This window comes from Quercus lobata, chromosome 11 (assembly GCF_001633185.2).
Source record: "Quercus lobata isolate SW786 chromosome 11, ValleyOak3.0 Primary Assembly, whole genome shotgun sequence".
Classification (NCBI taxonomy): Eukaryota; Viridiplantae; Streptophyta; class Magnoliopsida; order Fagales; family Fagaceae; genus Quercus; species Quercus lobata.
The window spans coordinates 6,521,190-6,544,331 of record NC_044914.1 but is presented as its reverse complement, the minus strand read 5'-3'; the positions used below and the strand labels follow the sequence as shown (position 1 = coordinate 6,544,331).

At 33.6% G+C, this 23,142-nt stretch overlaps 1 protein-coding gene across 2 annotated transcripts; it reads left to right on the top strand.

The window, feature by feature from the left end:
* The first annotated feature begins 585 nt into the window (after positions 1-585).
* LOC115967932 lies at positions 586-22,495 on the top strand. 2 transcript variants are annotated; one of them, XM_031087090.1, is made up of 25 exons: positions 586-830; positions 2,382-2,505; positions 2,691-2,753; positions 6,043-6,144; positions 6,259-6,427; positions 6,580-6,678; positions 6,903-7,052; positions 8,033-8,072; positions 8,298-8,355; positions 8,477-8,559; positions 9,118-9,216; positions 9,333-9,448; positions 9,537-9,655; positions 12,211-12,281; positions 12,420-12,525; positions 12,919-13,058; positions 13,221-13,379; positions 13,477-13,580; positions 13,827-14,002; positions 15,060-15,249; positions 19,006-19,105; positions 19,270-19,438; positions 19,853-19,935; positions 20,482-20,558; positions 21,930-22,495. In XM_031087090.1, the coding sequence occupies exons 1-25, from the start codon at positions 735-737 to the stop codon at positions 22,099-22,101; spliced, it is 2,865 nt and encodes a 954-aa protein (XP_030942950.1). In that variant the 5' UTR covers positions 586-734; the 3' UTR covers positions 22,102-22,495. The 2 variants fall into 2 exon arrangements, with proteins under 2 accessions (XP_030942950.1, XP_030942951.1); XM_031087091.1 differs by lacking the exons at positions 586-830; positions 2,382-2,505 and having other exon boundaries at positions 2,691-2,749.
* The last annotated feature ends 647 nt before the right edge of the window (positions 22,496-23,142 follow it).

Genomic DNA, 23,142 nt, shown 5'->3' with positions numbered 1-23,142 from the left:
AGAAATTAAGAAAAAGTTGTGAAATTTATCGTGTCTATATCATTATTGTGTTCTTGTGTATATTTTAATTTCTTAAATCAAACAATAGTACAAACACACTCATTTTCATACCCAATTTCACACATTTCTAATTTGGTTGACTACAAGTGGTTGACAAAAAGTGTTCAGTTCATGTAATCAGCGTTCATCCATTTTAGTATATTGTGAAATTTGGTTTAAAATTACTTGTCTCCCTAGATTTATCATTTTTTTTTTAAATACATAGTTTATTTGTATAATGTTTATCTAAACATATAATTTTCGGTAATTTTTAATTATGTTAAAGAAGTTACAGAAGCTATAAAAAAAAAACTTATTTCTAAAAATTAGATTATTTGAAAAAAAACTGAAAAATAAAAAATTGATACTCTTGTATGTGAAATTTGAAATTTGTTGAGGGGCAATGTGGCAATGGTGTGCCCAACAAACAATTTTGTGACATGTCAGCACATATGACGTTTTGACTCCCAAACCCCAAAGCCCCAAAAATATTTCCTCTTTCTTTTCCTTTTTACTTCCATCAGTTTTCTTTCTCTTTCTAAAAATTAGGAAAAAAAAAAAAGAAGAGAGAGAAAAAGACCAATATTTCTCTCAGTCCCTCGAACTCAGTCCCTTGATGAAATTTCATTTCTTTCACATATATCACAAATAGCCAAATCTCTGTGAGAATCGTAGAATCATAGACGAGGAAGAAAATGAAATCTGAACGTGGTAGTAGTAGATCTACTGCGTCTGCGTTCTTCGTCAAATCGTTCCGTCTTCAATTCCTCGTCGTCCTCACTCTTCTACTGGTATAATTCCAATCGCTTCTCTCTTTGGATTCGTTATGATCATTTTTTTTGTTGTTGTTGTTGTTCTTGATCGCCGTCAAAATTTGTTTGCTTTTGTCTTTGAATTTTGAGTCGCGCTCACTGTGATCTTCATGTGGACTAAGCAAATGCCTCGAATCAATGAAAACCTAGAACTGTTTAATCCGTTTCTTTCATTTTCCACTTAGTTTTTTTTTTTTTTTTCCCTCGGCTGCCAAACAGAAGATTAAACAATATTGAAATGTGAAGGAGAGGCTTGATATCAATATTTTTTTTTGGGAAGTAGAGGTTTAAGCAGATTCTGTGTATTGAATTTAGGAATTAGTCTTTCACTATATAAACAAAAACTAGGATATTAGCATTCCATTCAAATATTCTAATTTAAATTAAGGTTTATGATCATTTGAATTTATATTATATTTGCTTATGTTTGTGCATTTTGATTGATTGTGTTACAGCAAAAGGCTGGTATTGCTATTTATTATTATTGTTATTTTAAATTAGGTTAGTTTGGTTATAGCTTTATGCAAAAGCAGGGAAAAAAAATCCAAAATTTTCGACAAAAATTGAATATTGAAATAGTATTTCCCTTATTTATTTTTCAAAATAACTCTGATTATTTTAAATTTTTTCCAAAAAAAAGAGAAAAAAGAGGCTTTTTGGCCTTAGATACCAAATGTCTAAAATTTGCACCTTAAAAAGGTTGTATCCAGTGCTGCCTTACTCCCAATTTTTTTTTTTTTTTGGAGAGGCTGATTCCTGGACTCAACCTGCCATTTATTGCTTTTGGTGGCCATCGCACCTAGTTCCGGCCTCTAAAAAATCATTTGTTATTCTGGAAAAAACACTTTTTAGCTTCAAAGACTAGAAACACAGACACTCCAAAAGTCAGTGTGTCTATGTTGGACATGTCGACAAACTCTGCATTTGTGTGTTCTCAATTTGTTAAGAAGATTTAAAAAAGAAATTTCCTGATTTTAGATATATATATAAATATATATATATTTTAAAGATTTTGATTATTGTTATTTATTTTGAAAACTTAAAATAAACATAAAATATCCCTATAAATAAATAAAATATACTTAAAGATATATGTTAGTTAATAAATTAACTGTTGTATCCCCACTGTCGTTTCTAATTTTTCAAGAACTGCTGTATTGTCGTGTTGGTGTCTGCGTTCATGCCTCTTAGTTGAAAAATCTGTACTGAATGCTTTCATTGATTTTTTGTTTCCTTTTCTTTTCTTGGCATTAAAGAAATTGGATTCAGTATATGGATGCATAAAGTTCAATTTCATTTGTTCAATCTTACATTTCTGTGATACCATTTCGAGGATCAAATTATTGTGGTTTTCACTTGATATTCATGGCTTGCCATGGTGTGCTTTCAAGGAAAATAATTTTAGCGTATTTTTTTATGGATTCCTGGAGGTTGCTTATGAACATCTCTTTATTTAATTTTAATTTTCATAATCAATATAAACTGGAGTGACAACACTATATGCTGATCTATATATGGCATGTGTACTAGTTCTTAGCAGCCAGGTCACATGGATCTACCCCCAGCACTCATAGAAGAGGCAAGTCCTCAGTGTTCTCTTTATTCAATCTCAAGGAGAAGAGTAGATTTTGGAGTGAGTCTGTTATACGTGGAGGTATGTTTACATATTGTATATTTGAATTTTTACATTTTTTTTTTTTTTAAATATTACTAAGGAATGGTCTTTTTCTTTTTTGTTTTTGTTTTTGTTTTTTTGATTTTTTTGATTTTTTTGATTTTTTTTTGCGTGTAATGTTATCTGCTAATGTTCAGATTTTGATGTTATCTGCTAATGTTCAGATTTTGATGATTTGGAATCTTTGAGCCCTGGCAAGATGGGTGCTCTCAATTACACCAAGGCAGGTAATTACCTGTCTTTCATCAATATATTCCTGAAATTTTTTTTATTAGCCCTTTTTTATAAGTTTGCAATGCATATGATAAATTATTTATTACTCTTGTTAAATTGCCTTGTGTAAATAATTTTTTAGATTATGCTTAAGCGAGATGGTCTTGTACTCGTGTCATTGTATTAATTTGGCCTGAGAGCTTTTTTTTTGGCGGGGTCACTGCAGATATCCAGTTTGCTTGTTATATTATTAAAAGTGTAGAAGAGGTTTTTTTGGTTTGAATAAAATGTATATTTCTATAATGCAAATATTTTACTTTGTTTTGAACCATTTTAAAGTGCACTTTTAACCTCTCTCTCTCTCTCTCTATGTATATATATGAACTTAAAATATATATTCATTGACACATAAAACAAATAATTAGTAGTATGAACTTGTACGAAGTAAATTTTTGATGGACTAGTCTTTTCATTTAGTGATTGCTAGGCCAATCAATACAGTTTTGTTTTAATTTTTGTCCATACCTTAACACAACCCACTAGCCCAAGTTCAACACTTTCTTTTTTCTTTCTCTTGTTTCTCATCCACCTGTTCTCTCCATCTTTATCTTCTTTCCTTTTTGTTTTCCCCTTTTCCTTTTGCTCCTCCACACTTTTTTTCCTTCATTTATCTTTTCTCTCTCTCTCCCTCCTCCCCCCTTCTGATTCGTCATTTCTTGTTTCTTCCTTATTCTTTTGGCTTTACTCTTACGGATACAAATCCCTCTCTCTCTCAAATTTCCTCATTAATGCAGCCTAGCATCAGTGCCACCATAGTGCCTCCCTCCTACGGGTTGCCTCTCCCCACCATGACACTGTCGATGGACAATTGATTTTGTATGGGCGTTGAATTATCTAAAAAATAAATAAAATTGTAGAAGAACAATTTCTTAGACCAAAATATATCTTTTGCCTGGAAAGTCCAAAATTGACTTTAACAGCTGGTACGAAGCGATATCAACAGCTTTATAAAGAGTATTTTGGCTATGTCCCAAGACACTCTTCATGTCTCAGAAGGATGTTGTATGATGTCCTTTCTCCCAGCACGAAGAAAGGAAAAAGTTAAAAAAGAAGAAGGAAGAGTGTGTGGGAATATCTTTTGATTTAGAGGTAAGATTATGAGTGGCTATGCATGGCACTCTATTCCATTCTCTCAAAGGTTGAATGCCATGTTTAGCTTCACCCTCTACTATCCCTCCCTTTTCCTAACAAGAAGGAAACAATAAGGAGAAGGTAAAAGGAAAGGTATAAATTTCTTTTGGATTGGTGGTGAAGACTAGTAGTTTTTACTGAGCTTGAATTTAGGTGGCCTGTAGGAGTCTACAAAGCATTGGTATGTACATAGGAAATAGGCCAGGTTAAGACTTGGACACTGCAATACAACAAATTCTAAGAATTTAGAGGACACCGAAAGGGCGCAACTACTAACTTATCTCCTAATTGTTTATTTCTTTAATTTAAAATTTAAGATTCAATAAGTTTATGGGGGTAAGGGGGGCCTTGTCTTCTTTCTCCCTTGCTCCTTGATATGTGGTCTTCCTTTGTCTTCATTTCCCAGCTTTTGTCTAGTCTCTTGAGAGTTGGAAAGACAACTTTTATTCATTGAATTAATTTTTTTTTTTTAACTAGTAAATTTCAAAATGATATAAATTTACCTAGTTCATATTTTAAATCTGATTAATTAGGGGTGGCAAAATCTGACACGACCAGTAAACCCGACACGACATGACACGACACGAAATTAGTAGGTTATGGGTTGAGGTTTAATGGATTCGTGTCATATTCGGGTTGACACGATTGACCCATTTAATAAATGGGTTGAGTTAGTGTCCATCCCATGGAACTTGTTTGACCTGTCTGACCCATTTAATTAAATGAGATTTTACCAATATATTCTTCAAACCCTAGGTATATAAACTTATTAATTGTTATGGTTTATTTTCTTTGACATATTATGATTAATTATTTGTGATATTGAGATAAGTTTTAGTTTTGAATTATTATTTGTGACGTAGTTACTCGTTAGGTCTAAATTTTAAATTAAAAAATATTTATTTGTTTGTGATGCAATTATTATTATTATTTTTTTCGTTTTGATAAAATCAAATACATAGGTCGACACGACTAACTCGTTTAATAAATGGGTTGTATTAGGGTTGAAGAATCCTGACTCGTTTAATAAACATGTCGGGTTAAGGTTGACCCATATAGTGAAATACTCATGAGTTGATACGACACAAACCTGACACTCGAACACGAATTGCCACCCCTATAATTAATACAATTTTGAATAGAGTCATTTCCAAGTCAAGGGTCAAAATTTGGCAATGCTATAAAAGAACTTGGCTGCAGATGTCATGTCTTGTCAGGTGTCTTTACTGCACCCTGTGAGTACCCTCTAGGTGTCCCAGCTGTGCCCATTATAAAGGTCCAATATATCTAATGGCAGACATGTACAGACACATCAAGTCTTGTTGTACATATGTCATCATCCTGAAGTGTGTCAGCATTTTCTTTAATGTATTAGTGCTTGATAGCCAGGAGGTTGAATGCTTTCTTTATCTTCACATTGTGATAGTCTCCATGCCCTTCTAGTCTCATGTTGATAGCAAATACTAGTTTACTTAGGCATATCTTAAGCTATTGATTTTTACTTATAAAAAAAATGTCTTAAGTTATATGATTTTTTGTTTTCGTATACTGAAAAAATCCATTTGTTAATTCCATATCTAATGCTTTTGTGCCTGCCTATTCAACTTTGAACTTTTCATATATAACTTAAGTGTCAAATGTTCTTTTAATTGGTCTTAGTTTGGTACTATGGTTCTTGCTCAAATAATTGGTTTGGATGTATTTATGAAGATTATGACATCTTTCTGCTGGAAAATTGAAAATTTCAAATCAAATGATCAATGTTGGAATGATGATATGTTAGTTTGACTTGATCCCTCATAAAAGAATTTTAAGTGAAAACTGCAAATTGCAAATTTTATGGTGTCAAAAGTTGATTTCCCTTGTGCTTCCTGTGCTCATTTAAAAGCAGTGTATCATAACCTGGGGTTGTTAAAAATATTATATAGGATGCTCATGGCCTCTGCAGCTTATTATGTTTGCTCTGCACATGAAGCTGAACAAGTCTTTGTACCCTTAGATTTCATTTTTTTAATTCTAGTCTCCTTGTTTCCAAACAAAGCTATATCTCTAGCATCAATTTGATAATGATAAGTACTGAGCTGTTACAATATTTGCTGGCTTGTTTTACAGGTAATATTGCCAATTATCTAAAGCTTTTGCAAGTTGATTCCATGTATCTTCCAGTTCCTGTGAATTTCATTTTTGTTGGATTTGAAGGAAAAGGGAACCAAGGTATATAAATATACTGTTTATTATATTCATACACTGGCTGAATTTTTGGCTTTAATTTTTAGAAATTTGGTTTGATGGTTTCCTTATTTGTTTCTTTATGCCAACATTCTTTAGATTTCAAGCTTCACCCTGAAGAACTTGAGCGGTGGTTCACAAAAATTGATCACATCTTTGAACATACACGCATTCCAAAAATTGGAGCAGTTCTCTCTCCATTTTACAAAATTAGCGTAGATAAAGGGCAACGTCATCATCTTCCTATTGTTAGTAGCATAAACTACAAGTAAGTTCCTTTGTAATTTTTTCTGCTTGTTCATTTTAGGAATATGGGCTTGGCATTTTTATTTATTAATTTCCTTCCTCGATTTCATTGGAAATTATAACAATAAATGTTGCTATTATATGATGGTAACGATGAAGAATGTGCTTGTGCAGTTTTTCTGTGCATGCAATACAAATGGGTGAAAAGGTTACCTCCATTTTTGAGCATGCCATCAATGTTTTCGGCCGCAGAGATGATGTTTCTGGTAATAGGTAAATCACTTATTAATTATCTTCACTGATATAAGCTTAATTAGTTAATCAAGTGCCACATTTGGGTATAATTAGCAACTTCTTCCTTCTACATTTTTTTTTAATTCATTATTTACTTTAATCACCGAAAGGAAACTTACATGATCATATATATCTTGTTTGTCTGGCATTTATGATTCATCTATTTTTCTCCCTATAGTATTCTCTAAACTTATTGCTTACAGGACTGATGAGGGTGCTCTTTGGCAAGTTGATGTGGACATGATGGATGTTCTTTTCAGTAGCCTTGTTGAATATCTTCAACTTCAAAATGCGTATAACATATTCATTTTTAATCCTAAACGTGATGTAAAAAGAGCTAAATATGGATACCGGTGAGTATGTTGGTAAGATTCATTATTTTTTTTCCCATTTATTGTGTATTTAATCAAAATTATTATTCTTAGATATAACTTGTCCTCTAGTGCTAAAAAATATGCTTACCACATTTATGTTAATTTCCTAAAAGCAATTGTTAAGTATATAAATTGCTTGTGAAGTTGTTGGCTAAACGATTGAACTTAAAATTCTTTTGATTAAATAGCTAGTGTCAACGAGGCTAGACTTGTGATTTGCACATGATTGACACTGTCACTTTAATTTAGACAGATTTGGACAGAAAGATGGATTGAAAATTTGAAACAATGTTGAAAATTGAACGGAACATTTTTTAATTGGAAGAACATAGATTAAAAATATAGTCTTTTTTATTTTGCAAATCTGAAAATGTATACTTTAGAAGAAATTTAGTGAGCTCTACAAATGTTAAATGTTTTTGTGTGGTGTGACCACGAAGGAGATAGAAAATTCAAAAAAAGAAGGAAAACAGAGGTCCAATCAATATAGTCAGTCATAACAGTAAAAAATTACAAGGCAGTTTTCCATGCATGAAGCTGTCCTTAGTTTCTTGAACTTGCTTAGTTTCTTGAACTTTTGTACAGCTGACAAGTAGCTCAAGAACCATCAAGCAGTTCCCAGATCACTCTGAACACATGATGAATCTTATATCCTTTACAATTTGGCAGTGTAATAAAACATCATCCACAAATTCACCATCTTTTTGTCACATTTCATCCCTGTTATTATACTTGTCTGATTGTATGTAATATTGTAATAATGTTGATGTTGAACTTCTGGAAACTGCTAGCATTATCTTACAGCTTGATTAAATCTTTCTGTTTGTCTTAAAGTGCATTCTTCTTTTATCTTATAAAGACATTCTTGCACTTTCCTTAGTTTGATTTAATCAACTTTATCTTGCATTTGGTTTAGCTTTAAATTGTAATTTAAAAAAAAAAAAAAAAAATTGCTGCAGGAGAGGTTTATCTGAATCAGAAATAGACTTTCTTAAACAGGTATTTTCTTTTTCATTTTAGTTTCTTTGTTTGCCTTTTGCGTTCCTTTGCTATTCCTCAAATATGTGTTGTAAATTTTCATGTTTTACATTTTTCATAATATATAATTACTCTTGTCTCTAGTTAGTATGCTAGGTTTGAAGTATCTCTTGCTGGTGCTAAAAACTTCTATGCTGCCTTCATTTTGTCTATAGAACCAGTACTGATCGAATTTTTATTGTACAGAACAAGGATTTGCAAACAAAAATTATTCAGTCAGACAATGTTCCAGAAACTGTTCTTGGTATGAGAATTTCCTTTCTAATTTCTACTGTTTTAATTTTCAGGACATAATGAAATTCTTATTCAATTACTAGTATATTTTTCTTATAATCAAATTATTCTAAATATTAAATTATTTACAGCTCTCGATAAGATTAAGAGACCTTTGTATGAGAAGCATCCAATGGCAAAGTTTGCCTGGACTGTAACTGAAGATACAGATACGGTTAGTATAATCTTTGCTTAAAATGTTGAAAAAGTGAATGTTAATATAATTACATTCCTGGGAAGTACTATCGTTTAGTATGTTGTTAGTATTTGAAATAGAAAAATTAGGATATATTCAAAGGTGGAAAGATAAATGCATCTTTTCAAAATGAAGGAAACTACAATGTAAACATGTTAAGATTTATGTTTAGAAGAGGGATATTATTGGGCCCGTTTGGGTTATACTTGTATAACTTGTTGGCCTCCAAAGCTGATTAGAATTATAAGGTGCAATTTCCTGTGGATGTCCAAATTTGTCAAAAAATCCTGGTAAAATTATTGTCAGTGATATGCTTCCTTCAAAAAATTTCAATCATAAATTTCTTGCAATTTTCAGCCTCCTTTTGTAATACTTTAGGCTACTTTGTTTCTTTTTTCATGAAGTAGAATCTTTTTAATAAAATTATTCTTCATAATTATTATTATTATTATTATTATTTATTATTTATTTTTGTTGAGCTTCCTTTTTATCTATTATTATAGTTTAGGTGCTACTGGGGTTCATTTGTAATTTCAGGTGGAATGGTACAACCTTTGCCTAGATGCGCTGAATAATGTTGAGAGGCTGAATCAGGGGAAGGACACTGCTGATATTATTCAGGGAAAAGTTTTACAGGTATACTATATGGCTTCTCTCTCTCTTTATATATATGCATACCAATGAAGTGTTACTGAAGAAAGCCATCAAAGGTCAACTCTTTAACTAATGGATTTCAATTCCTTCATTTCAAGTTGTTGAAAGGGAAGAATGAAGACAAGAAGCTCCTTTATGGAAAGGGATTAAAATCTGAGAATCTTGGTGATCTTCATGTGGAATGTCTCACTGATGCATGGATTGGAAAAGACAGGTTCAATATCTCTTTCACTCTCACACTAACCTGCACCCAGATAGATAATTGAAACACTGATGCATAATATTCATATAAACTGCATCAGGTGGGCGTTTATTGATTTAAGTGCAGGCCCTTGGTCATGGGGACCTGCTGTTGGTGGAGAAGGAGTGCGCACTGAATTAAGTTTACCAAATGTTGAAAAAACGATTGGTGCAATTTCAGGTACCACTGATACATCATTTCAGTGCTTATTCATTTGTATGTTCTGATGTGTGCACTTTTCCCTTTTGCTTTGACAGAATTCCATTTTAATTAATTAATTAATTTTATTTTTTGTGGGTTCCTCAGTCATGGTGTTGATACCACAATTCAATGTTAGAATGTTTTGAGCAAAAATGAAAATGTTCTTTGGCAGTCTTGGCGATGTACAGTAGAACAATGAGCCCCGATACCAAAACTGATGTAGAACAAAATCAACAAGAGCAGAAAACTAAAATAAACCTAGGAAATCAGCACCTGGCATTACTTAGAACCAAACCAAACGTGATAGAAAACCTAGGAAATAGCACCTGAGTCAGCATCAATCCATTGGTAAACTTCCATCTGATATTTTGTTCGTCATAATCTTGTCCCATTAGACTACAATAGGACACTTATATAGACTGCTGGAATTAAATCCAAATCCTCTCTTTGAGGGGAGTTGGGGAGGATAAGGTTTGCTGGATGCCTGCTAAGAGTAGGGGTTTTGAGGTTAGTTTTTATTACTGGGTTTTGACTGGAAGCCTAAGGTTCCTTCTAGAGTTGCTTTTTTTGTTTGGATTTCAACTTTGGGGAATATTTTGTCAACTGATAATCCACAGAAACAAAGAATTTGGATTTTAGATTGGTGCTTTTATGTGTAATGGAAATGGGAATCAGTAGACCATTTCCTAACCATTGTCCTATTGCTATTGAATTGTGGGCTATGGTGTTCACTTTGTTTGTTATTCATTGAGTAATGCCAAAGATGGTAGTTGAGATTTTAGTTTGTTGGCAAGGAAAGTTTAGGTGTCATCGTAATTGTGCTATTTGGATGGCTGTCCCTCATTGTTTGATGTGGTGCATTTGGCGGGAGAGAAATAGCCAAAGCTTTGAGGATTTTGAAAGGACAATACCATACTTAAAACTTTTCGATTTCAAAACGCTATTGAATTGGATGTCAATTGTAGGAAGTCATTAAATATTTTTGGTTCATCCTTTGATGGATGCTTGTAATTTGTGTGTTTGATTGTACTTGTCCCTAGTTTACTTCTTGTATACTTGGGTGACTCTTTTATGCAAGTTTAATAAATTTTTCATTACTTATATAAAAAAAAAAAAAAAAAAAAAATTTGGGTCGCGAAGTCTGATTATTAAATCAAGACTCTAGGAAATTAAGTAAAATACCTATATCCTTTTTTTTTTTTTTTTTTGTTTGAGAAAGAAAATACCTATAACCTAATTAGCTAATAAGACCTAAAACAAAATCCAATGGACCAATAGTAAAAAAAAAAACAATTTACTTCTAAAAAATTAAATAAACCTAAATTAAAATAAATTTTCTTTGCACTCTTTCAATCACTTGGACATTTTAATTTATGTTGGCTTATATGTGGCCATGATCATTGTAAGGACTCAATTTGTGACGATCCCAAACTAGTATTGGGTTCGTACGTTGAAGGCCTAAACAATAAAATTTGTAGAGCGTGGGTGTCCAAGAATTAGGTTAACTCTAAAAGAAAAACGATTAAACCTCACGTTTATAAATAGATTAGCACGGATATAATGATCAATTATTCCTTGAAACAAGTTCAGTTCTTTGGTTCATAAGGTTTTCTTCCGAGTATTCTCTGTTTTTCGATGTTCCGATCCCCTTTCCTCAATGCTTTCTTTCATGTTATATACTGCCCTTTTGATATCATCTTCACCACACATGTGTAAGTTGGGTTTAGGGGATCTCTTTCTGTCCCATCTAACACCTTTTGGAACCTCCAACTAATAGCTGTAAGGCTGCTTCATCATTGTTCAGGCATCACCTCCACATTAATGTGGTTAGAGAGTTGGTTGAGAGGCAATTAATGCGGAGGCAGCTGTTGTTATAGATATTTGTTTGCCTTTTCTTTCTTACCCTTGGTCCCATATCCCACTTTTAGTGGTAACGTAGCTCCAAAGTACGTTTGTAACAAGGTGGCGTTCTGGTCGTCCTCGGACTCATATTTTTGAGAAGGATTTTGTCCTCGGATGAATACTGAACTCATCTTACGTGATATCTCCTCTTCCTTTCGTTTGGTTACCCTTACAACCTGATATGAGCCTCCTTGGACAGCTTTACGTCCTCGGATGGGTCACAGGCCCAATTAACTAGACTTTAATAATTTATTGATTAACCGGCCCCCACAATCATATTGGGTTGTTTTCTTGTACGTATTTTCCTTCAAAATTAATGGTATTTCACCATGTTGCAGAAACCTTATGGAGCATTGTTAGGTACTTTCATATTTACTGTGCATGTTGTTATTCTGTTGGAATGGTGTTTAGTATAGCTACACAATAAGATGCTATATTGTGTAGTTATGTTTCGCATTGTTTTTTGGCTGCTTTGTGGATCCCTTAAAATCATTTCAAACAATCAGGAGTTGGGGGGTACATTATGTGGACTTCTTAAGCATTGACCTTAGTGCATAGTTGGATAATGATTTTTAGCTCTTTACACAAGTTCTTTATTTATAATTAATTTTGGCTTTTCTTGTTGTATGTAGAAATTTCTGAAGATGAGGCTGAGGATCGCTTACAAGATGCTATTCAGGAAAAGTTTTCCATATTTGGTGATGTATGTGCTTTTTGGTGAATAAAAGAATTAATTATTAATGTTAAGATTTTTTGGTTCTTGCATTTCACATCAGTACTTTACATGAATTGTGAGACTTCCACAGTCTCATTCTTTTGATTGTGCATGTAAATATTGCAGAAAGAGCACCAGGCGATTGATATTCTTCTGGCAGAGATTGACATATATGAGCTTTTTGCTTTTAAGCATTGCAAGGGAAGAAAGACTAAGCTTGCTCTCTGTGAAGGTAGTCTTGTTCTTTGAGATAGAATGGTTTAGGGGGGCATGAACCCACACACACACACACACACACATATACATATATATATATATATATATATATATATTACGTGCAATTTTAGCACTTCTGAGAAGTAGTTTAGGAAAGCAAAAATCATTTGTGGTTTTAATATCTCTGATACATGACATATGGGAATGACAAAAGCATGTATTTCTTTTACTTCACTTGTCAAAACATTGCAGGTTTGACAGCTTGGTGATCCAAATGCTTTTTAGTATACCTCTTGATATAATGTTTGTGGTGATTGAATATAACAATTATGGTGTGACATTACTGTTTTCTTTCTTATTCTTTTGAAATATGGCTTGTGAATCATACATTTCAATATTATGATTCCAGAACTTGATGAGAGAATGCGGGATTTGAAAAATGAGCTCCAGTCCTTTGAAGGTGATGAATATGATGAAAGTCATAAGCAAAAGGCCATAGAGGCGTTAAAGCGAATGGAGAGTTGGAATTTGTTCAGTGATACTCATGAGGTATGCTTGTTGGTCTGTCTTTGAGTAATTACTCTGATATTTTCCTTGCGAGATTTGTAAGGCTTATCAATATGTTTAGATTATTTTTCTTGTGATGATTCTGCCTTTTCAATCAGATATATGAATTTCTGTCATCATATATTTATTTTTCCTCATGGGCAGGAGTTTCAAAACTACACAGTTGCGCGTGATGCTTTTCTCGCACATTTAGGTTCAACGTTGTGGGGATCCATGAGACACATTATATCTCCTTCCATTGCTGATGGTGCTTTTCATCATTATGAGAAGATATCCTTTCAGTTATATTTCATCACACAGGAGGTATGATGTGCATTACAAAATTCAAACAAGCTTCAATGAAACTGAAATTTTTCTCCTGAACGGATTTTTTTTTTCTTTTTTCTTTTTTTTGTTGCAGAAAGTCAGAAATATTAAACTATTGCCTGTGGATCTCAAGGCTATCAATGATGGACTTTCCTCTCTGTTATTACCCTCTCAGAAAGCTATGTTCAGTCAGCATATGTATGCATCCATCATTGTTGTTGGATTTCTTTAGTTTTTGTTTTAAGTAGTTCTTTTATGTTTGATTGTATATTAAAGGTCTTTTGAGTTAATATTAAGGATATCATTGTGGAAGCTTTTGCTTGATCTTATTTATTTATTTTTATATATATTTTCTTTTCCCTTTTGAAAATTAGATGCTAGATTTGTTTCTTCTTTCAGCTTGTATATTTCTGCTTGCTTTATTGATCTGGATAAGATTTGTAGGTTACCTCTGTCTGATGATCCTGCTTTGGCGATGGCATTTTCGGTGGCACGAAGAGCGGCAGCTGTCCCTCTATTGCTTGTTAATGGAACTTATAGGAAAACATCAAATTCCTATCTTGATTCTTCCATTCTCCAGTACCAGTTGCAGAGGCTGAATGATCATGGTTCTTTGAAAGGTTATCTCTGCTGCAAAATGCACATATGTTCATGAAAATAGATTATTTATAGGCTGGGTTTTGTCTCATTGATACCATAACTCTTTTCTTTCATTCACTAAACCAACATAATTTTGTCTTGCTGTTCATTTAGTGCAACCTGGCGTATTCTGTCTACATTTGTATTATGAGCCAAACTTATATATAGAACCTTAGGTGTTGTTCCTTAAGTTTTTCAAGTAAATTCAAACACATGGTTGCGACCAATGCAGTATGGATAATATTTTCCTTTTAAGGACAATTAAATTCAATTCAGCCATGTGTTGGAATTTAATGAGGGAGCCTAAGGTACAACATCTAAAGAGTTGTACCTAAATTTTGCCCTTATATAAGATTCTACTAATGGGTGGGAACTGTGAGCCAGACAATTTAATTTAATATGATATTCAAAGTACCATGTAAAGGTTTAAACGTGGTACAATGATTGTGACTGAAATAAAAAAAGGTTGAAATACTGATTTTTATGAGCATTGTAGATTAAGATGTGGGACAATTAGGAAAAGAACCTTTATTGGTCCAAGAGCCCTAGTTGTCCTCACATTTAAAGAGGAAATTAGTAGGATGATACTAGGTTTAACCTTTTTTTTTTTTAATTTTTTGGTTATGTTGAATGGCATTAAAACACATAGAAGAGTAAAAAAGATAAAAATGTTGATGGTTGACACACATCCAGTGTGTTTGTTTGGATGACCTTGGTGTGCCAAATGCACACTAGAGTTAGGATCACATTACCTAATCTAATGCTTAGTTAATGTTAATCTTAGATAGCTCGATAACTTTAAATTGGATAACATTTTACCACTTCCACCTTTGGATTACATATCCTTCCCGTGCTTATATGTCAAATTCTACTTAAATTGGATATCATTTAGCATCCAATCTATATAAACGATTGATCTTGGCGTTTTTTTATGTAAAAAAAATAAAGAAATAAAACATTTTATAAGTGAGATAGTGCTTTCTGTTTGCTTATAACTTTTGGAATCATCATCATTTTTTTTTCCCTTGAATAATGTAGGGTCACATGCCCATAGCAGATCCACCCTTGAAGTACCCATTTTTTGGTTCTTTCACAGTGAGCCATTGTTTGTTGACAAGTATTACCAGGCAAAGGCACTTTCTGACATGGTTATCGTTGTTCAGTCAGAGGAGTCATCCTGGGAAAGCCATCTTCAGTGTAATGGGCACTCACTTTTGTTGGATTTGAGGTTAGTATTTTAGACAATATATTACCCAGTTTTTAATCCTCCATTCTTTCATCGTCTTGATGTATATATTCTATAATATGATTAATTTTGGGTGACATCTTACAGAATCAGGGAAAATGTCTTTTTTGTTTTTTTTTTTTTCTCTCTTGTTGTTGTGTTTTTTTTTTTTTTTTGGGGGGGGGGGGGGAATTTAATAGTATAGAGAATGGCAAAGCCTAGGTATTTGAAAGTTATTACATCATGGAGATATCTATGCAATGAGCCTTGGCTCAAACTGCACTTGCTGCTCTTGCATGTGTGGATGAAGGGCAAGGTGGTGGGTTCATAGCCCATTGGGTGCTTGTAGTATGTGTATAACTAACTACCAATGACATAAAAAAAGGAGATATCTCTGCAAATCTACTTCTTTCATTTTTGATATAGATTAGATCAGCTGTGGAACGATGGTATCTGACTTAATAATGGGTCAAAAAGTGAGAACCTTTTCCCTCTTTTCTGAATTTAATTTAATTATTTATTTATTTATTTAAATTATAAATTTTATATTATTATTATTCTTGAAATAAAAAAAGGTAAATAGATGTTTGATTGCAAAGCGACTTCTTCAAAAAAATGACATAAAGAAGTCAAAAAAAGAAAAGAAAAGAGAGTAAAAAAATCTAAGACAATGATTTTATAAATTTTGGACTGTCCGCATAAATAGGCCTGTCCAGAGTTATCTGGTTTGAGTCAAGATAGGGACTCTTCCGTAGCTGATCTTTGCAATTTTGTAATGGTGTTCTTCATTGGGATGTTCAGTTCTCATGACTGGTGCAGGATTGGGAGTTGGATCCTTTGTAGGTTTTTATGGATCCATTTTATTCTTACTTCTGTGAGAAGAAGTGGAGAAGACAAACTGTGTTGGAGGACAACAAAGGGTTGGGGCCTTAAGGTAGGAGGTTACTATTGTTCTTTATTGACGATTAATGCCATGCCTTTTCCTTGGAAAAATATTTGGAAATCGAAGGTACCTCCTAGAGTTGCTTTCTTTTCGTGGACACTTGCATTAGGGAAATTCTTGCTATAGATAATTTATGGAAGAGAGGATTGTTTTAAATTGGTGCTATATGTGTAAATGGAGTGGGGAGTCTGTGGACCATTTACTTCTTTATTGCCCCATAGCTAATGAGTTGCAGACCATGGTGTTTTTTCTGTTTGGGGTTCAATGGGTTATGCTACTGAGGATTTGGATTTGCTAGCTTCTTGGTAGGGTCAATTTGGCTTTCATTGAAACATAGCTATTTAGAAGGTAGTGCCACATTCTTTAATGTGGTGTCTTTGGTGGGAAAGAAATTCTAGAAGTTTTGAGGGATGTGAATGCTCTAATCTCAAGCTGAAGTCGTTTTTCTTTCATTCTTTTTTTGATTGGATTCTATCTTTGCAATCTTTTTCTTGTTCTTCTCTTTAGATATGTTTCATCATTGTCACCTGAGGTTGATTGTCTTGTACCCATAGTATATCCCTTGTGTACTGGAGTTTCTTTTTCCTTCAATAAAGTTATGTTACTTGTCAAAAAAATAAATTTCAGAATGAGATTACCATTAGTAAATTTCCAAATGCTAGACCAATTAAATAAGAGCTTGTAAACCTAGCCGACAGAAGGGTCCCTGCACTTTCTGCATCCCTAAACTTATGTTAGTTTGGTTCCCCTCCAAATTTTCCACTTCAAGCACAATGGAACTAGCTTCCAGATGTTCGACGAGTGCTTGCCAATTTATTCATTCCATTCAAACAATAGATTAATAACCTTTTCCAGTAAAACCCACTGAACCCCAAAAGATCTAAGATCAAAGCTCCATAGATTGAATGCAATAGAACAAATGTAACAAAAAGATGATCCACTGTCTCTCTACCCTGGTGATACATACAGTACCATGCAACCGGCATGTAACCTTGCTTGATGAGATTTTCACACGTTAGTATCTTCCCCCATGCTGCAGTCCAAACAAAGAAAGCGACCCGCCTTGGGTCTTCATCCACCAAATGCTCTTCCATGGGAAGGGACTAACACCCAAGTCTTTTAAGGTCCTGTAGAATGAAGGGATTTCAAACTCTCCATTCCTCCTTTCAACTTCCAATACAATCTGTCAACACCTTCTTAAAGTGGAAGATATGAATAAAGGAGATTGAGGAAGGAGCCTATCGAACCAAATTCCCAATCATTAAGTCATAGTGGAATCTCACATCCCAGCTCCTCCTTTCACCCTCATTCAGTCTCAGCAGCAAGGATTTATGGATTCCTTTCTATCTATGGAACAATAATACAAGACTGGACATTCTATGGAACAATGTCAACCTCAAAACGAGCATACTGTAAGAACCTATTCCACCCGATCGTGATGCTCTTCCATAAACCATGCCTATGAGTTCCTCAGATGGATTTTGTGCTCTGTTCACCCCAATCCTCGCCATACTTCGTAGCCACTACATTCCTCTAAAGATGCGTTTCCTCCCTCCCAAAGTGTCACAACCACTTCTCCTGAAGAGCTTGATTAAAAGTGACTAACTTCCTAAACCCCCAAACCCCCATTAGCAGTCTGAGTACAGAGTGTCCCATCTTACCAAATGATGCTTAAAATTGTCACCCATGCCATCCCACAAGTACAACCTATTTGCCACACTAGTAGGAATAGTGACCAAGGAGACATAATAAGTAGAGAGACTTGATACTCCACATTGGCGTTACTCCCTCTTTTGACAAGTACAACCTCATCCTACTATAGCCAAGATCTAATTTGGTACTCCTGTTACAACATTATAATTTTTTGTGTGGCCTTTGAATCCTACAATTTACACTGTTTTAGTTTTAGGCTTTGACCAGTGTGACCTATGGTGAACTCTAAATGTTGGGATCAATTGATGGAACTTGAATGATTGTCCATAATGGTTGCTTGTGAGCTATTTTATCAATCAATATTATTTTTTGGAAAGCTATACATGCACCCTAGAAGTCTTGACTTCATGCCCACTCATCCTCCATCTTGCTCTTACATGAAGAGGAGGTGCCATTTGAAGCTAGTTCTCATTGGCTATAAAATCAAACAATTTGTTTCTAAGAAGGAAGACTTTTATAACTGAAATGTAACAGACAAGATAAGTAGCTGCCTTAGTTATTGGTGCTCATCTGGACATGCGACTAGCATTCAGTTGCTTAACTTGGATAAATGCTTCTTGCTCCTCAATATACTGATACACTAAGAAGCATGGACATGGACTCAACATGGGACACAATGACACTACAATTCTTGAAAGTTTAGGACATGACATGGTGGAGATACGACAATTAATATATATCTTTAGGTATATTTTATGTTTATTTTAATTTTTCAAAAATAAATAACAACTATCAAATTCTTTAAAAATATATCTAAAATCAAACGATATTTTTTAAATAAATTTTTTCCTTGCAACACACTGAGACATGTATGCAAGAGTGTCTTTAGCATGTTTGACATGAACAAATGTCAGACACAGAGGCTGGGAATTTTGGAATCTCTTGTGCTTCTTAGCTGATAAGCCCCTTTTTTTTGTGCGTGTGGGGGGAGGTGGCTAGTTATGTTCTATTTTGGTCTACCTATATATATTACCAATGCTTCACCCTTGTCTAGAACATTTTGCATAGAAGAATGGTATTTATGTACAAAAAGCAGCACAATCATGACAAATTTATTTATTGCGCTCCCCCCTCCCCCCCCCAAAAAAAAAAAAAAATTCCAGGAGGCCCGTAAAAGCTGCATTGGCCACTGCTTCAGAGCATCTTGCTGGTTTGCTTCCTCTTCATCTTGTTTACAGTCAGGCCCATGAAACTGCAATTGAGGTATGTCATTTGCTGTGATGACAAAAAGTATACTGATGCATTCTGTTCAATTTCAAAATTATTAATAAAGAAATACCAAGGAAAGTTTATTTGTCTCTCTCACATGCGAGCACACACTCAGAGGTCTTTTGTTTTTTTTTTTTCATTTGTCTGCAACTTGACAGGATTGGGCATGGTCGGTAGGATGCAATCCGTTTTCCATTACTTCTCAAGGCTGGCATATATCACAGTTTCAGTCTGATACGATTGCCCGGAGCTATATCATCACAACACTTGAAGAGTCTATTCAACTTGTTAATTCAGCCGTTCATCTTCTACTCATGGAGCGTACAAGTATCCTTTCCTGTAGTTTTGTAACAAATGAACAATATAATGTCAGTTTTAAGTTTATACAAACTCAATAAAATGGTGGTATCAGTATAGGCAACTTTTGCATGGTAAGCAAAGCCAGGAATGGAGTCCTTGTTAGAGGTGACTGATTTCTTATGAGATTTGGTCTGGCAGCAGCTTTATATATTTTATTACTCAACTGCAAGGCCAAAAATTATGGCTTATTATTATTATTATTATTGGGGTTTCCACTTATTTTAGTGTATAAATGCTGTAAAAGTTGTAGTTGACAAATGCTGCTACTTGTAACATTCTTCTACCTTTTATTTAAATCTGCATCTAGGGTTCTATTTTGTCCTGAAATATTATTGCTATAGGAATTGAAGTTTTTATTGATGGAAACTTAACAAGAGGCAGCTGAAAAAACCTATAAACTCTTTCTGTCCCATGAACGTGAGCTTGTGAACCAATATAACTACGTTGTCAGCCTGTGGAGAAGGGTGAGTGACTTGGTCATTATCTTATCTTAATATTTATTATGCCCTTTCCTTGTAACTCTTTTTCTTTTCCTATTAAATTAATTGTAGCTATTCACCTTAAACTGTGGGATCATCTGCAATGTCTACCCTCAACTTTAAATTTTTTTAATTGACACTTTAATTCAAGATTAATTTGTAATGTGCATGATACTACATACTATCCATATTCATGTCAAAATTAACAAATTACTAGGTTAGAATGGGGTTGACATTGCAAATTAATGTGCACCAATATGTTAATATTGGCAGATAATGTACGCTACAACCCAATCTGCTTATTAATTTTTAATTTTCACACTGATTTGGACGGTGGGATGAATATTGCAAATTCATCACAAATTAGGGTGTTGATCTCAAAAATTTATTGTCCAGGGTGGACATTGCAAATGACTCCTTTGTTTAGATACAATTAACTTTTTCTGTTCTTGAATTGTTTTGTAGATGGTTATTTCATGTCTGTTGAAACTGTTAAATTTTACAATTGGATAGTAAAATGTGTCTTTTCAGATTTCAACTGTTACTGGAGAATTGCGTTATTTGGATGCCTTAAGACTGCTGTATACGGTAGAGGAAGCATCCAAAGGGTAGGCACTTGGAATATTTCTTTATTGTTTCCATTGGCTATTAATACTGGGTTACATGCACAATTCTTTATAGTTTATATATTGCATGTTTATTTATGTGTCTCCTGAGATGCCATTTTAAAAAATAAAAACCAATGGGCTTCTGAAGCCCAAGTGAAACAGAAATAACAACAAAAATAACTGCTCATGTATCTGCATGTTATCATTAGGCTTCACATATTGAGTATCTTAGACAAACTTTTTGAAAATTTTTATTGGAAAACAGAAATATATCAAAAAGAGAAGAAAAGGGACAGTTTTAGAAGATACATGCAAGCAAATATCAATCTAAAGAGACCTGTTTTCTTTTAATCATTCAATAGGCTGGCAACAAATGTTTTCTATATATGCAAAACTTGAACTCAGCAAGAGATTGTGTGTGTGTGTGTGTGTTTTTCTCTTCTTTTTCTTTTTACTTTTATTTTGAACACTGCTGTAACCTCCATAATTTCAAAATGATAGATCAAATCTTTTAGTGAATGTTTGTATATTTAATATAACAATGGGAAGGAAAATTTGAAGATAATGAAACCTGTTTTCTTTTAATCATTCAATAGGCTGGCAACAAATGTTTTCTAGATATGCAAAACTTGAAGTAAGCAAGAGATTGTGTGTGTGTGTGTTTTTCTCTTCTTTTTCTTTTTTACTTTTATTTTGAACACTGCTGTAACCTCCATAATTTCAAAATGATAGATGTTCAAATCTTTTAGGGAATGTTTGTATATTTAATATAACAATGGGAAGGAAAATTTGAAGATGATGAAAGTGATCAAGGAAGCAATTCATGAGCATTTTCCTCTCCTTCCTGTTGTTCATTTTGAATTTAAATGGAGCCTTAAGAGTGAGGAGTCGGTTCCTCTGATTGGCTGGGATCTGTGTCATAGCTTACTACATAATTGGCCTGTTTTGTTTTGATGCATGTGTTGCGAGCATTATTTGCCATTGCAATAGAATTTATTGTATTATTTATCTTTTTAGGGAGTAATATAGCATGTAATGTGCCTGTCATGTTACCTTTTTGCTTGGAAGAAAATCTACAATATAAAAGGCCAAAATTTGATCATGCATGTTTGTATGTAAAGTTGACTTAGTGCTCATTTGGATAGTGCATTGTGTTTGCTGCGTTCCTTTTTCTGCGTTTTCTCCAGTTTTTTGAACAGTGCATCCGTGCACTTTTTTTTTTTTTTTATCAATTTTTTCATTAAAAATGGGTCTCACGATACTATTCACACATTTAAAAATTATTTTGCTACAGTGTTTTCAGTTTTCAGTTTCAGCAAAATAAGTTCTATTCAAACAGACCCTTAATCTCTAATCTCATATCTCTCACAGGTTTGTTGATAAAGTAAATGCAACTATAGCCCTTCTCCACCCAATTCATTGCACAAGGGAAAGAAAAGTACATGTGGTTTTTGATATGACAACAATTCCTGCTTTCTTGGTTGTTTTGGGTGTCCTCTATATCGTGTTAAGGCCAAGACGACCAAAGCCTAAAATCAATTGAGTTTTTGAGAAGAGACAGACCATTGTAGTATTGATCAACACAAGGCTTCCAGTAATTTGATCGGTTACGACTTCCTGGAATGGTCCTAGAAGAAAATTTTTTCCTCTGCTAAAGTCATAGTTTTTTCCCTATCATACATGGTCACTGTTTGAGGCAGCAAGACTATATTCACATTATGCCAATGTGCCGTTGTTCAAGATCCGTTGGGTGTATGTGTGACTTACTCATCTAAAGAACTGTACTGAAATGATAGTTGGTCAAAGGGAAACTAGGAATAGGATGCGGTGAAATAGCCACCTAGGCAAAAGTTTAAATACATTTGTTTGTAGTCTTGAACCATACTAACCTGTACATTTCATAGTTTGACAATGGAAAGCTGAAATTTTGCTTTTAATTTCATTAGTCTTTTGCATAATCAATCTATATTATATCTAAAAGCTGAAGCGTAGCATTTATTGTTGCTACGCTCCAGTTGAGCTATATTATCGTCCACCTCATTATCATTTTCTTTCTAATTTTTCTATAATTGTTTTTAACATTTACTTTTTATTTTATTTTAATATTTACATTTTTTCCACACTTTCTCCACCCTTACCTTTTCATCCCCCCACTACCTTCTACATAAATATTATTCTTTTTCTTTTCATCTTCCCACTACCTTCTACATAAATATTATTATTCTTCTTTTCATCTCCCCACTACCCTCTACATAAATATTTTATTCTTCTTTCTCTTCATCTTCCTTTATTTTGTCTCTTTTTATTCACATTTTCTCACTATAAATTTGTAACTATCTATTCCATTCTATGCATGGTTTTCTCTCACAAAAAAGAGATTATCTCTCTCTCTCTCTCTCTCTCTCTCTCTCAATCTTTCGATGAATTTTTTTATAAATTCTTCTATTTATGCCAAATTACTAATCTTTGGGAATCCATTCTTTTCTTTTTCTTTTTCTTTTTCTACACTAGAATCATTATGCTCATTTTCTCACTTAATTTAATCGGTTAGTTTGCCAGAATTCAAAAAAATGTTCTCTCTCTT